We start from the raw sequence: 14,848 nt of genomic DNA, 5'->3' as shown, positions 1-14,848 counted from the left end.
AACTTGGAGTCTGATGTCCAAGGGCAGGAGGGTTGGAAGGAAGCATCCAGCACGGGCAAAGAATCAAAGTCGAACACTCAGCAAGCCAGCTTACCCCACCTTCTTCTAGCTGCTTTGTTCTACTGGCTCTGGCAGCCATTGGATGGTGCCCACCCACACTGAGGATGGGTCGTCTTCGCCCAGTCCACTGACTCACATGTCAATCTCCTCTGCCAACACCGTCACAGATACAGCCAGAAACAACACTTACCAGCTATATAAGCATCCTTCCATCCAATCCAGTTGACATCTAATATTAATCATCGTAAGCTCTGTGTGTGTGTGTGTATTTATGTCATATAAACATATATACACACATATATATACACATCAAATAAATTCTACTTCAGTTCTCTTTTTTTGTTTTTATATATTTATTGTGCCTTTGTATACGCATACATTTCATTCACATTAAATGCTCAAACAGTAGAAACCTATATTATTTTGATTAACAAAGGACATGATATATAGTCACGTGCCACAAAATGATGTTTTGGTCAATGACAGACCAAATAATAAAGTATATATGATATATTGCTACTATAGTAGATAGATAGTGGTCCCACTAGATTATTACGGAGCTGAAAAATTCCTATGACTTAGTGATGTCATAGCAATAGTTGCAGTACGGTGTATTATTCACATGTCTGTGGTGATGCTGTTGTAAACAAATTACCGTGCTGCCAGTGGAATAATGTATATCACACACAATTACATGCACTACATAATATTTGATAGTGATAATACATGACAATGTTATTGGTTTATGTATTTGCTGTAGTATACTTTTAATTATTATTTTAGAGTGTACTCCTTCTACTTCTACAAAAACAATTAGCTGAAAAACAACCTTGGGCAGGTCCTGCAGGAGGAATTCCAGAAGAAGGCCTTGTTACCATAGGAGAGGACGGCTGCATATGTGTTATCGCCCATGAACCTTCCAGTGCAACAAGATGTGGAGGGGATGACAGTGATACTGTTCTTGCTGACACTGTGTAGGTTTAGGCTAATGTGTGTGTTTGTGTCTTAGTTTTTTTAAAAGAAAGGTTAAAAAGAAAAAATATTAAAATGGAAAATAGAAAAAAGCTTGCAGAATAAGAACATAAAGAAAATAGTTTTAAGACTGCAATTTGTGTTTTAAATATAGGGTAATTAAAAGAGGCAGAAGGTTTTATAAAATGAAAATTTAGAAACCAACAAAGTTGCAGTAAAGTTAATTTATTGTTAGCAAAAGATAAAACTGCTGCATAAATATAGTGTACCCTAGTGTAGAGTTTATAAATCCTGCAGTAGTGTGCTGTAATATCCTAGGCCTTGACTTTCACTGCTGCTTACTCACTGACTCACCCAGGGAAAATGCCATTTCCGTAGACTTCATTCATAGTAAAATATACCTACAAAAGGATGTCATTTTAACCTATTTTTAACCACATTTTACGGGTTTTTTTATGTTTATATATGATTAGATAAACAAAAATTACCATTCTGGTCACTGCTTACATTATTCACTACAATAACATGTTGTATGGGTTCGTATCCTTGGAGCAATAGGCTATCCCATATAACATAGGTGTGTAGTAGCTGTACCATCTAGGTTTGTGTATTTACCCTCTATGATGTTGACTCAGGGATGAAATTGCCTAGAGGCATATTCCTGAGACGTGTCCCTGTCATTAAGCAAACAATAACAGTATAACACTAATGGAAAACTCCAAGTGGATGTTTGTAGCAATAGTAGATATCAGCACTTTAAACTTAAATAGAAAACATTAGTGAATGATACGTTATGTGGCATCCTTAGTGAATGATTTTATTGTTTTAATTCTATAATGTGACTAACAGAAAAAATTAACCTAGTTTATGAAATATAAAAAAAGTAAATATGAATAAGTTTGCTTATAATAGAAATAGATACAATATAAACACAAGCATATATGCACAGCCCGGGCGACAGAGTGAGACTCCGTCTCAAAAAAAAAAGAAAAAAAAAAGAAAATATATTACAATATATTTTACAGAAAAACATCTATGCCTAGCCAACATTAGCCATGCTGATGGAAGGACAAATAGTAATTCTGATTGCAAAGAAATAAATATGGATTTAAATTTCAACATTTTAGATTTTAGAGAATGACTGGACACGGTGGCTCATGCCTGTAATCCCAGCACTTTGGGAAGCCGAGGCAGATGGATAACAAGGTCAGGAGATTGAGACCATCCTCGCTAACAGGGTGAAACCTCGTCTCTACAAAAATACAAAAAAAAATTCACTGGGCATGGTGGCGCATGTCTGTAATCCCAGCTACTCAGGAGGCTGAGGCAGGAGAATCACTTGAGCCCAGGAGACAGAGGTCGCAGTGAGCCAAGATGCAGCACTGCACTCCAGCCTGGGCAATAGAATCATGCATAAACATTCCCCCTTTTCTTGACAGAAAATGATGAAAGATTTTTATTTAATACAACGAGATAATTTATAGTATTTTCCTGATGTTCATATACCATTTATTTCTTTAAATTTTTGTTTATTTATTTTTGAGACAAGGTCTGGCTCTGTCGCCTAGGCTGCAGTGCAGCGACACTAACTTAGTTCACTGCAGCCTCGACCTCCAGGGCGCAAGCGATCCTCCCACCTCAGCCTCCAGAGCAGCTGGGACTACAAGCAAACACCGGCATCCTCAACTAATTTTTGTATTTGTTTTAAAGAGAAGGGGTTTCATCCTGTGGATCATGTTGGCCTCGAACTCCTGAGTTCAAGTGATTCTGGATGCTGGGATCACTGACATGAGCTACCACGCCCCGGCACTCGTACCATTTTACTTATGCTTTAAAAATCTCCGTTTTCTGGCTTCCCCATTTTTAAGTAGTTGATGTCTTTAAAATTGCTTTTACCTCCCTACATAGTTTAGCTTAAGCTTTAATCATTTACAACAAATATTTCTATTAAAATGCAGACAATAAGTCATGATTAGAGAGGGAATCAGTGAACAATATAGTGAGTAGTTTTTTATTATTGCAGTCTCTGGCATAGAGATATAGTTCAGTATTGTTTAATATTTTATTCTTTCAAGAGACATTTATTTTAATCAGAGGAATCTGGTTAACTTACATAAAGAAGAAAATGAATGAGGGAATTTTAAGAACTACGGCAAAGAAATCAAGAAGATAAGTTTGAAAATTCATGTCAGTTACAATTAAGTTGAAAATGTAGCATTTTCTCAAAACAGTGACAAGTGCATCAAATTCCGATTGACAAGATTATTATTTAAATTTTTTTATTATGATAGCAGTGATATTATTGGGGTATATGATAAAGAAGTATACAATGCCAAGTTTTAGGCACCTTGTCTAAATGTAGAAAGTAGCCATCTAAGATACTGTTAAAAAGTTACAAGACTTTGGTGTTCGTGACTGAGATGGAAGCAATCAACTCCATGGGTTAAATCTCTGCTCTCCCCCTATCCTGTCGACCATTAAAATAATTTCTCTCAGAGGCACTTGAAAATGGACAGACTAAATGACACACTAGCCACCCAAAGTCTCATGTATTGTAAAGTGTGTGATGAGATAAACTCATTCAAAATAGCCCTAGGGTGAGAATTTCCTGTTCAAATCTGAAGTAACACATTGGCGAGGAATCTACTTTTTCCACTCTTGCCTCACTCTGACCCTTCAAAGGGCAGTCTGTGACGATCACAGATAAGGTTTGTGTCTTTAAGAGGTAACCTGACCTCCCCACTGAAGGGTGCCTGACTTTCTGGTTACAGAAGGTATGTGTTGCTACTCTCCCTGTTTCTCTCCCTGTTGCTCATCTCATTTAGTAGAAAATTGTAAATACTGGCTGTGATGCACCTGAGGTAAAGTTTATATAGACTAAAATCAAGGTAGAACTCTCTTCATGTGAATAATTCAAGGTGAAAAACGAGCCAAAATATAAAATACGTTTGAGGATTTCTTAGCGTATCCACATTATTGCCTGTGGAGAATCACTCAAGTAGATGCATACATAATAATAGGTTTGCCAATCAATGTAATTCAGAGTGAAACCCATAACCATCATGACAATGAACAATTCATTTTGGATTTTATAATCATTACTGATTTAACTGTATATTACATTTAGACCAACCTTTAAAATAAATTTTAAAATGGATACATCAAATTGTGAATGTCAAACACTAGTTTTCAATCACATACCTAGAATGAATGAAAGCAGTTTTAATTTTTAATAAAAGCAAGGATGAAATCATTTTCATAAAATGCAAATCTGTCCTGAATTATAAACAATTGAAAGACTTAAAACAATTGAACCAAACATCGCAAAAAAGATGTACCACACTGACATGAGATGCCTAATTAATGAGTTATTTTACACACTGTAATGCTAATCAGAAATAATAAAATGGCAGTTGTGTTACAAATAGTTAAAATGCCTATTATGTATTCAGTGCTAATATGTGCCAGATTGTGTGTTTTGTTTTTTACATACATTATACTTTATAAAGTCTTTTTCTCATTGTAAACTAGGTTAATAGACATTAAGTAATTTACTAAAGGTCACACATTATAACTTGCAAAGCTAGAGTTAACTGTAGTCACACTGACTAGAGCTCATTGACTAGATTATTAAATTATGTTGTCTGAACTATTACAATTACTTACACATCCAAAGTGACCCTCACTCACTTCTACAACCATAAGAGCTTTCTGAAAGTTTGATTGGACACTGTTCTTCCACAGATGGCCCACACGTTTATTCATCATTTAGGTTTTCCTATTTTAATCGTTAAATCAATTACCAATTTCTTGTGTAAAAGAAGCAATTCAAAATATGTTTTGTTTTCAGTAGTATTTAGTTTATGCATAGGGTAATGTAATGTTTTACAAGATATGAGATGTATTTTTAAAATTTTAATAGTTTTCTGATTTCCTAATTTACAAATTTAGTATAAGAAGTTACTCTATATGCTAGCAGAACTATTTTATCTTATGGCACACAATCCTTAACCATCAATGAATCTTAAAACTATAATAAAATTTGTGTATTACTAAATACAGTTTTTTAATTGNTCACTGACTACAGAGCTCATTGACAAGATTATTAAATTACATTATCTGAACTATTACAATTACTGATATAACCAAAGCGACCCTCACTGACTTCGACAACCATAGGAGCTTTCTGAAAGTTTGATTGGACACTGTTCTTCCACAGATGGCCCACACGTTTATTTATCATTTTAAGTTTTCCAATTTTAGTCCTTAAATCAATTACCAATTTCTTGTGTAAAAGAAGCAATTCAAAAATGCATTTTGTTTTCAATAGTATTTACTTTATGCATAGAGTAATGTACTGTTTTACAAGATATAAGATATATTTTTAAAATCTTAATGAATTTTCTAATTTCCTAATTTAGAAAAAAAATCATTTGACAATACCTCATGTCCTTTTGAAAAATGAATTTTTAGTATAAGAAGTTATTCTATATGCTAACAGAACTATTTTATCTTATGGCACAATATGCTTAATCATCAGTGAATCTTAAAACTATCATAAAAAATAGTGTACGTGTATTTCTAAATACAGTATTTTAATTGTTAACATATGCATTCTATTGGTGCTAAATATTTTGAAGAATTTAAACTTAATTTAATACAAATTTTTTTCATGAACTTCCTAGTTCTCACAGGTTTAATGTTTTATTGTTTCCACTAGTAATATTATGTCAAATACAGAATACTTCTAAAAAAATACCAATTATATCATGTGATTTTGCTTAAAGCTTTAGGAAATTAGTACCAGCATTTTACATTGGTTAACAGCAAAGTAAACATTACTGCTCAGCCCCAACACATGCAGATTGCCTGTACCAGGGATCCTGTCAAAACATACACCGTTCATAGCTTCTTAAGTGCAGTTATCACAGAGCACAGTCCCTGGCATCACACAGCTGCAGACATGAATAAACAAAGAGGAACCTTCTCAGAAGTGAGTCTGGCCCAGGATCCAAAGAGGCAGCAAAGGAAACCTAAAGGCAATAAAAGCTCCATTTCAGGAACCGAACGGGAAATATTCCAAGGAGAATTAAACCTTCAAAATCCTTCTCTGAATCATCAAGGGATTGATCAAATATATGACTGCCAAGGTAACACATTAAATAGATCTTCAATACTATTGTTCTAGGACGTGCAGTTGAGTGCAGAAGAGTGGGGAAAGATTAGGGAATATTCTGCACTTGTGAGAATCAGAGTTCATAATTGGGATCTTATATTCTAATATGACATCAGAAGACTAATTTTCTTCGGGCATTGTTCAACCGTAATCTGCGATCCACTCATGGAACATTATATTTACTGAAGATGAACTGGAATATTCTGAGAGAAAGATTACCAGAGTAGGTGTAGACTTAGAGGCCAGAGTTTATCATTATGTTTCCCTGTGCATGTGGGTTCTCTAGTATGGAATCCTCATCAACTCTCTATCTCCCCTCTCTCAGTGCCTCTGTTTCTCTCCCTGCAGGTTTACTGCCACCTCCAGAGAAGCTCACTGCTGAGGTCCTGGGAATCATTTGCATTGTCCTGATGGCCACTGTGTTAAAACAATAGTTCTTATTCCTCGTAAGCGTATTTTGAAAGATTAGACGGGAAAGTTTTACTTTAATGCTTGGAAGTGCCTCAAAATATTTCATACTGTTGAAGAATAGAACTCTCATTGTAGTGTTTATTTCAGAGATCTATTACTTCATTTATTTTAATAGAAAAGTTAATTTTATTAAAGATTTTCCCCATTTTAAATAACATACAAAGTTTCAAAGTAAGAAACTAAACCCATTATGGTTTATCTAGATATTAGTTTTACGAAAATCATTTTAATTTTCTATTACAGTCCTGGAGCAGAGCAATTCTTCCCCGAATACAAGAACCCAGAAAGGTACATTTTATTTTCAACGTTCAGATATTAGTATAATTTGGACCCAAAAGTAATATGGTTATTCTAAATTTTCACAACATAAATAACAAAATCATTGTAGAGAATATGTGTTTATTTTGTGTGTGTGCAATCTATCTATATATATACACACACACACATACACAATGTATTTTCTGAATTCGTAATTCAAATACATGCTATAGGAGAAAAGTATTTAGAAAACAAAGTAATTTTGAAAGTGGTTGCATCAAATACTACAAGAGATGGTGAAGTTTTGTGCTAAAGTCTTTAAAATATTTCTTTCGAAGATCTATTCATTTATTTTATAGAAAAGTGAATTTTATTAAAGATTGTTCCCGTTTTAAATAACACACAAAGTTTCAAAGTAAGAAACTAAACTCATTATGATTTATCTAGATATTAGTTTTACAAAACTCATTTTAATTTTCTATTACAGTCCTGGAGCAGAAAATTCTTTCCCGAATACAAGAACCCAGAAAGGTACACTTTCATTTTCAACGTTCTGATATTAGTACAATTTATATTTTGTGTCTGGTTTAAGGCATGTAAAGGAATAATGGCATTTTGCAGAAAATAAGCCATAAAATTCAGCCATAAACATTTGTAAACAAATATTATAAGGCAGCATTTCCTTTTCTCCAATAAGTAGAAATACTCACTTAAAATCATTCTACCCTCTTTCTCCCAATTAACAGAAGTTTCCTACTGCTATGAGATGATATGAAATGAATAATTTTACTATCCTAAAAAAGCAGTTGTGTGTCAGTGATGTTCAAGACATGTGTAGAGTGTATTTTTGTTTGTTGGTTTGCTTCATATGGGAACACAATTAGGGATGAGAGGCTAACCCTTGTCTGTGCATGTGTGTATGACTGACTCGGCTATTAAAAAATATATATTTATAAGCCTGTAAGGATGCATAAATATGTTAAGCACATATAGGTTCATACTGTTGCAAATATGTAAACTAATTTTCATTTGTAAACATTCATATTGTTCTGCATAGTAATTCATATCTTTATTTAGCACGTCATTGTGGCCATTGTCCTGAGGAGTGGATTACATATTCCAACAGTTGTTATTACATTGGCAAGGAAAGAAGAACTTGGGCAAAGAGTTTGCTGGCCTGTGCTTCAAAGAACTCCAGTCTGCTTTCTATAGATAATGAAGAAGAAATGGTAAGATATAAATGTTTCAAAGATTTTATGAAAAGCTTCTTTCAGTGAATAAAACATTTGTAGTAAACATCCATATGTGTGTACATATATTTATCTTATATATTTTCAAGTTTATGCATTATTCAATTGATTGACTTAATGTTTTAAAGTTATATACTGCTAATGTACTTTTATTTTCAGTTTTGCTTTTCAAGGAAAACCATGCTTCTGTAAATACTTTGAATACACAATAAATGTTTCTATCTAATTTTATCAGGCATGATATGATCTGGTCATGCAGATTGATCACAAAAATGGAAATTCATCTGAGATCAACGTCAAGATCATGAAATAAAAGTTTTCAGCTTCTAGGCATTCCAACCCCCCAAAATGTATCATACACTCATCACGACGTTCACTGGGGACTCCATCTCCAAAACACTTGTCTTGATGCTTGTCTAATATTATTAAGATAGCGATTGTTGCCTGTTCGATTGATTTTATATAAGGGACATCAATACAGCCGTTTGATTTCATGTCTTGTCTTTTTCACATCCTATGCTGATATTTCTGCAACACTTCCCTCCGATATTATTAGCAGTTATCAGTAGTATGTTACTGTTCACTGCCTGTACTGATGCCCACAAAAAATACTTAAGAATCCATGAGTCCTCACGATGGTTCTCTGGATGGGGAAGGTGAGGTGCTCCTGCCCTCAGGGACAAAGAGCGACCACCGGATGCGCTGCCACTGGGGTAGTCATGGAGGTTCCTTTGCTGATCCTACCTCAACCCACATCACCCTGCCTGTCTCTTGCTATGAGAGGAACACTTCCTCTAGCTGTAGTTGATAGCCAGGTACTTCTAGGGTTAGATCATCCTTGCGACAGTGCGTACCAGCCTCGCACTGGTGCTTGTAGAAGGGACTCCCCTTCAATACAGGAGCAGGCTGTGACGTTTGCTGGCGCCTCCTCCTATTGCCAGGAATTGGGTGTGGGGAAACAGCAGGCCTAGGTCCCTTCTTCTGTTTTTTCATGGTGTGGGGAAAAACAATTAACATGCTCACTCACGGATACTTTGGTGAATCCTGATTGGCTTAGGGTACCACAGACAATTTACATTTTCCGTCTTTCCACCCTTTCAGGCAGTTCTGCATTGCTTTTGGCTTTATATCCAGAGTTTTATAGTTATTTTTTAGTAGGAAGTAGCCAGGAGAGAGATGTGTCATACAGCCACCTTGGTCAGGGACCAACCTGTTACTCCACACAAAACCTAATATCAGATAAAAAAGTGAGGCCTCTATCTAGTATAAAGAATTGGATGTGAGTGCCCAGAAACCCAATCTGTAGTTCTATGTCACTTATTTCCGGAATGATAACCTCTCTATTTCTAATTCTAATCTCCATACATCTGGGGAAATATAGTTACAAAACAGATTGAGTTTAATCATAGTTCTGGAGAATGAATGCACGTATCAGGAAACTTATATTTAAAATCCTCCTGCTGTTTATTCAGTCAATTGGAGGTAACGTTATAATGCAAGGAATTAAAATGTCTTTACTTAACATGAAAATAACAATGCAAAGTACTAAGTATAAACATTGCAAGAGTTCATTTATATCAAAAATCATAAACATTTATGGAAGTTTTTGGTACCGGCAAAATAGTGGTCTTCAACTTTAAACTATATTGTTTTTGGTAAATGTTTCATAAGATATTTATTTTAAGGAAAATTCTCTTCTTTTCTTTTAGGGAAATTTACGACCGCCATTTCACCATCCGCATGGATTGGTGTGTTTCGTGAGAGCAGTCATCACCCATGGGTGACAATCAACGGTCTGACTTTCAAACATGAGTAAGTTGTTTTGTACGGTGCTATATAAAAAATATATAAATTCAGAAGAATAATATGAATAAATTTATGTGGAGTCATATACATGAAGAAAGATGTGGAAAGTTAGTGAAATGTTGATGTAAATATTTCACAATAGACCATAGTAGTCCCTATATGTCAACCGCTCATTGGTCAGCTAGTAACTTTCTTGGTTATGAGATGGGGCAGGGATGTCTAATCTTTGGCTTCTGTGGGCCACATTGGAAGAATAGTATTGGGCCACACATAAAATACACTAACACTAATGATAGCTGATGAGCTAAACAAAAAAAATTGCAAAAATATCTCAGAATGTTTTCAGAAAGTTTGCATATTTGTGTTGAGCCACATTAAAAAGCTGCCTGGGCCACATGCGGCCCATGGTCCGTGAGTTGGACAAGCTTGAGATGGACTATCAGGGAATTACGGTGCTTGTTTTCATTAAAAAGCCACCCTTATTTTATTTAAGAATATCCTCAAAGTACAAGAGTACTGCTGTTGGCATATTGCTTATAATTTTTTATCAGTAGTTATTGTTGTAATCTCTTGTTATGCCTAATTTATAAATTAGACTTTATCATGTTTAGGAATGTGTAGACACCACACAATCTCTCTACAGGTTCTGTACTATCTGCCATTTCAGACATCCACTGGGGTCTTGAAACATATCCCCCGTGGATGAAGGGGGGACTACTGTAGTGAGTTTTCAGAATAATGACTTTTAGTAATAGTATATGAAAATTTAATTACCCTTTTCTTAAACTTGTTTTCTTACAGTACATGGAAAATGTTCTTGTCTCATGAATCACTTGCATAAAATGTAACAGAATTATGGATTTTTCTCCATTACAGGATAGAAGACTCAGATCATGCTGAATGTAACTGTGCAATGCTACATCTAGATAGACTTAAATCATTCCACTGTGGATCTTCAAAAAGATATTATTGTAAGCATAAGCTTTAGAATGAAAGTATTTGAGTTTGCAGTGCATCAGATAAATTTTATATTTGTTAGAATAGAAATGATATGATTGCATAAGTCTTAAAATGAATTGCATTATTTGCTCTAATAATAAGAAAATTCTAAATCAACTATTGAAATATAATACACACAATTTTAAAAGTACAGATATCCTAGCATTTAGGTCGGGCTCATTTTCTAATCATGTTTGTGGCATTCAGCCTTCCTAAAAGTTGCATGTTTTGTGGGTCAGTTTATATGAAGTGTCAAGAACAAGCAAAACTATGGAGACAGAAAGTAAAAGAGCGCTGCCGATGCCTAAGGGAGGTTGAAATAGGAGGTGGCCACTAATTGCTAGAATGTTTCTTTGTGTCAGTGATGAAAACTTTTTAAATTTCAGTAGTGGTGATGGTTGTAACTCTGTGAATATACTAAAAATCCCGGTTTTTAATTATTTTAAGCGGATGAAATTTATGCTCTGCACACAATACCTCAATAAAGCTCTCCAAAAAAAAAATAATAATACTGTCCTGGGATTGCTTGAGTCTGCATTTAACCTCTAAAGTAATATTTAAAGATTAGCTTCTTGACTTTTCCAATCAATATCGTATTGTGCCCTTCAATGTACTGGGTTCAATGTACTGGGATCTCTTTAATTTCTCTCTCTTATATTATATAATTTGGGGGATTGAATCATACAGAAATGCAGATATTTTACATTCATGCTTTTGTAAATGGCATTCTGATTTTAATATTCCCTTTAATAATTTTTGTTACTGTAAATAGTAATACAGTTGATGTCTGCATTTTGATTTTATATCTAGTTATTTCACTTATTTTACATATTTAAATCTATCATTTCAAACGTAGATTTTTCTGGATTTTCTATATAAACAGCAATTTTATCTGCAAATAATCACACTTTTATTTTTTCTATCCATGTGCCATAACTTATTTTTTCTTCATTTATTTTCTCTGGCTAGTGCTTTATATCCATAGTCGAATAGAAGGTACAATCAAATTTTGCGTGTATCATATGTATCATTTTCTGGTTTTAGCAAAAAATAATTCAACATAGTATTCATATTTACAAAGTTTGGTGTTTTTTTCATCATATCTTTCTTATATTGAAGCAGTTTTATAATATTCATTTTTTCTAATAGATTTTATCAATTGTTGTAACATTTTTATTATTTTTTGTTACTCAGAATGATATGTTTTCTTTATACAACATTTTATAAAATAAATTAGTTTTATTTTTGTCAAATATTAAACTAGGCTTTGTTTCGAAACAAATCCATGCAGATCATTGTATATTGCCCCTTATAAAATATCAGTACACATATTATATCTAGGGTAAGATTTGTTTCTTCATCCATGTTCACAAGGATATTTGACCATGTTTTTATTTATAGCTATGTACTTGAAAAAGTTTTGGTCTCAAAGCTATCTTGGGAAGATTTTCTCTTTTTCTATAACCTGGAAGCATCTGTTAAGAGTACTGCTTTAGTCATGAAAAAGGATGAGTTCATGTCCTTTGCAGGAACATGGATGAAGCTGGAAACCATCATTCTCAGCAAACTATCACAAGGACAGAAAACCAAACACCACGTGTTCTCACTCATAGGTGGGAATTGAACAATGAGAGCACACGGACACAGGGAGGGGAACATCACATACCGGGGCCTGACGGGTAGTGGGGGATTGGGGAAGGAGGTATTAGGAGAAATACCTTATACCTAATACCTTTTATATTAGGTATTAGGAGAAATACCTAATGTAAATGACAAGTTGATGGGTGCAGCAAACCAACCTGGCACATCTATGCCTATGTAACAAACCTGAACATTGTGCACATGTACCCTAGAACTTCAAATATAGTAATAATAATGAAGAGTACCACTTTATTTTTAAATGTTATCATTCCCTAGTGATGGCATCTGAGTTTGCAGGCTATTTTTGTAGAAAAGTTTATGTCTAAACTAATGTCTTCAGTACATGTAGGGTTTACTCAGATTTCTATTTGAGGTACTATATTTTGGTAATGAGCATTTCCTAGGAATTTTCCATTTCATATGGACATTAAATGCATTGATAATATAGTTTTATTGCCTGTTTAATAACTGTAAATACCATAATGGTATTGCCATGTTTAAACTAGAAATAAAATATCTGTGCCTTTTCAAAATCTTCCTTTAGTAGTCTTTTGTGACCATTCATCTTGATAATTTATTTGGCCCATATGTTATTTAAACATACATTACTGAATTAAAACCATATAAGGTTCTCAGATTTTGTTCATTGATTTCTATTGTAGGTAAAATATAGTTAGAACATTTTCTATGAAACTGGAAGTGTTCATTCCTCTATAAATGTGGTTCATGTGGTGAGGTACTGGTTTTAAATGTTATTTACTTTTTATTAATTAATGTTAAATTTGAATAGGTACATTTCGACTGTCTCCTGGCCAAGCTTGCCTAGTGGTACTATATTGAAATTGAGTATATGTGTGAGTGTGTGAATGTATTCATATGAGTGATAGTTACTTGTCTAGTTTAAATCTTTCTACAGGCTCGCTGGCCTGTCTTGTATTAAGCATCAAGAGAAGAGTCTTTAAAATCCCACTTATGATGACTTGTTCACTTTATTCAATTATATGTTGAATTTGTATCATTAGGTATATGCAATGATAAAAATATATTACTAATGGTTTGGAAAATTAATTTATCATTATGAAGCATATTTCCCCAATTTCAGTAAATTTCATCTCAGCTCACTGCACCCTCAGACTTACCTCCAAGGCTCAAGCGATCCTCCCACCTCAGCCACCAGAGTAGCTGGCTACAGGCAAATACCACCATGCTGGCTAGTTTTTGTATTTTTTTGTAGAGACGGGATTTCATCATGTTGACCAGGCTGGTTTTGAACTCCTGAGCTCAAGAAATCTACATGTCTTGCTCTCTCAAGTTGCTGGGTACATGAGCCACCACGCCTGAGTGCTCATGTACCATTTAGCTTGTATTTTAAAATCTACTTTTCTGACTTCCCTGTTTTAACTAAGTGAGGTTTTAAAATTACTTTTCCCTCTCTATATAGTTTGATTTAAGCATTAGTCGTTTACAACAAATATTCCTATTAAAATGCAGACAGTTATGATTGGAAAATAAATCAATGAACAATATAATGAATGCATTTTTATATTTCAGTCTGGCGTGGTGATATAGTACAATATTGTTTAATAATTTATTCTTCCCAGAGACATCTCCTTTAGTAGAAGATTGTAAATATTAAATGTGATGCAACAAGGTAAAGTTAATACAGAATAAAATCAAATTAGAACTGTCTTTACATGAATAATTCAGGGTGAAAAACAACCCGAAATATACCACGTTTGAGGATTTTCAAAAGTATTTACATGATTGCCTGTGGAGAATTAGTTAAGTACATGCATACATAATAATAGGTTTGTTGATCAGTATAATTTAGAGTGTAACCAATAAATATCATGACAATGAAGAATTAATTTGAAATTTTATAATCATTCTAGATGTAATAATACTTTATATGTAGCCCAGACTTTAAAAATCAATATACATCAAATTGTGAATGTCAAACATAATTTCTCATACACATATTAAATTGAAGCAGATTTTATTTTTTTAAGAAAACAATAATGAAGTAGTTTCCATAAGATGAAAATCTAATCTTAATTATAAATAATGACTTAAAAAAATTGAACCAAACAAAGATTGCAGAAAAGATGTGCTACACTGACATCAGACTCCTACCTAATTAGTTATTTTACGCACTCAGTATGAATTAGAAATAATAAAATGGTAATAGTGTTAAAAATAATTAAATTATAAATAA

The 14,848-nt window shown here is 33.7% G+C and overlaps 1 protein-coding gene across 1 annotated transcript; it reads left to right on the top strand.

Annotated features, from left to right (window-relative positions):
* Positions 1 to 5,945: 5,945 nt before the first annotated feature.
* Positions 5,946 to 11,313, top strand: LOC108542146 (NKG2-C type II integral membrane protein-like). The gene is given in 7 exon segments (XM_017892019.1): positions 5,946 to 6,182; positions 6,557 to 6,628; positions 6,631 to 6,654; positions 6,923 to 6,967; positions 8,015 to 8,179; positions 9,897 to 9,999; positions 10,870 to 11,313. Coding segments are annotated over 7 exon segments (708 nt in total). The 5' UTR covers positions 5,946 to 5,995; the 3' UTR covers positions 10,982 to 11,313.
* Positions 11,314 to 14,848: the final 3,535 nt, after the last annotated feature.

Source organism: Rhinopithecus bieti, unplaced genomic scaffold (assembly GCF_001698545.2).
Source record: "Rhinopithecus bieti isolate Rb0 unplaced genomic scaffold, ASM169854v2 scaffold_22452, whole genome shotgun sequence".
Taxonomy (NCBI): Eukaryota; Metazoa; Chordata; class Mammalia; order Primates; family Cercopithecidae; genus Rhinopithecus; species Rhinopithecus bieti.
The sequence above is the reverse complement of the archived record's forward strand: the minus strand, read 5'-3'. Positions and strand labels throughout refer to the sequence as shown.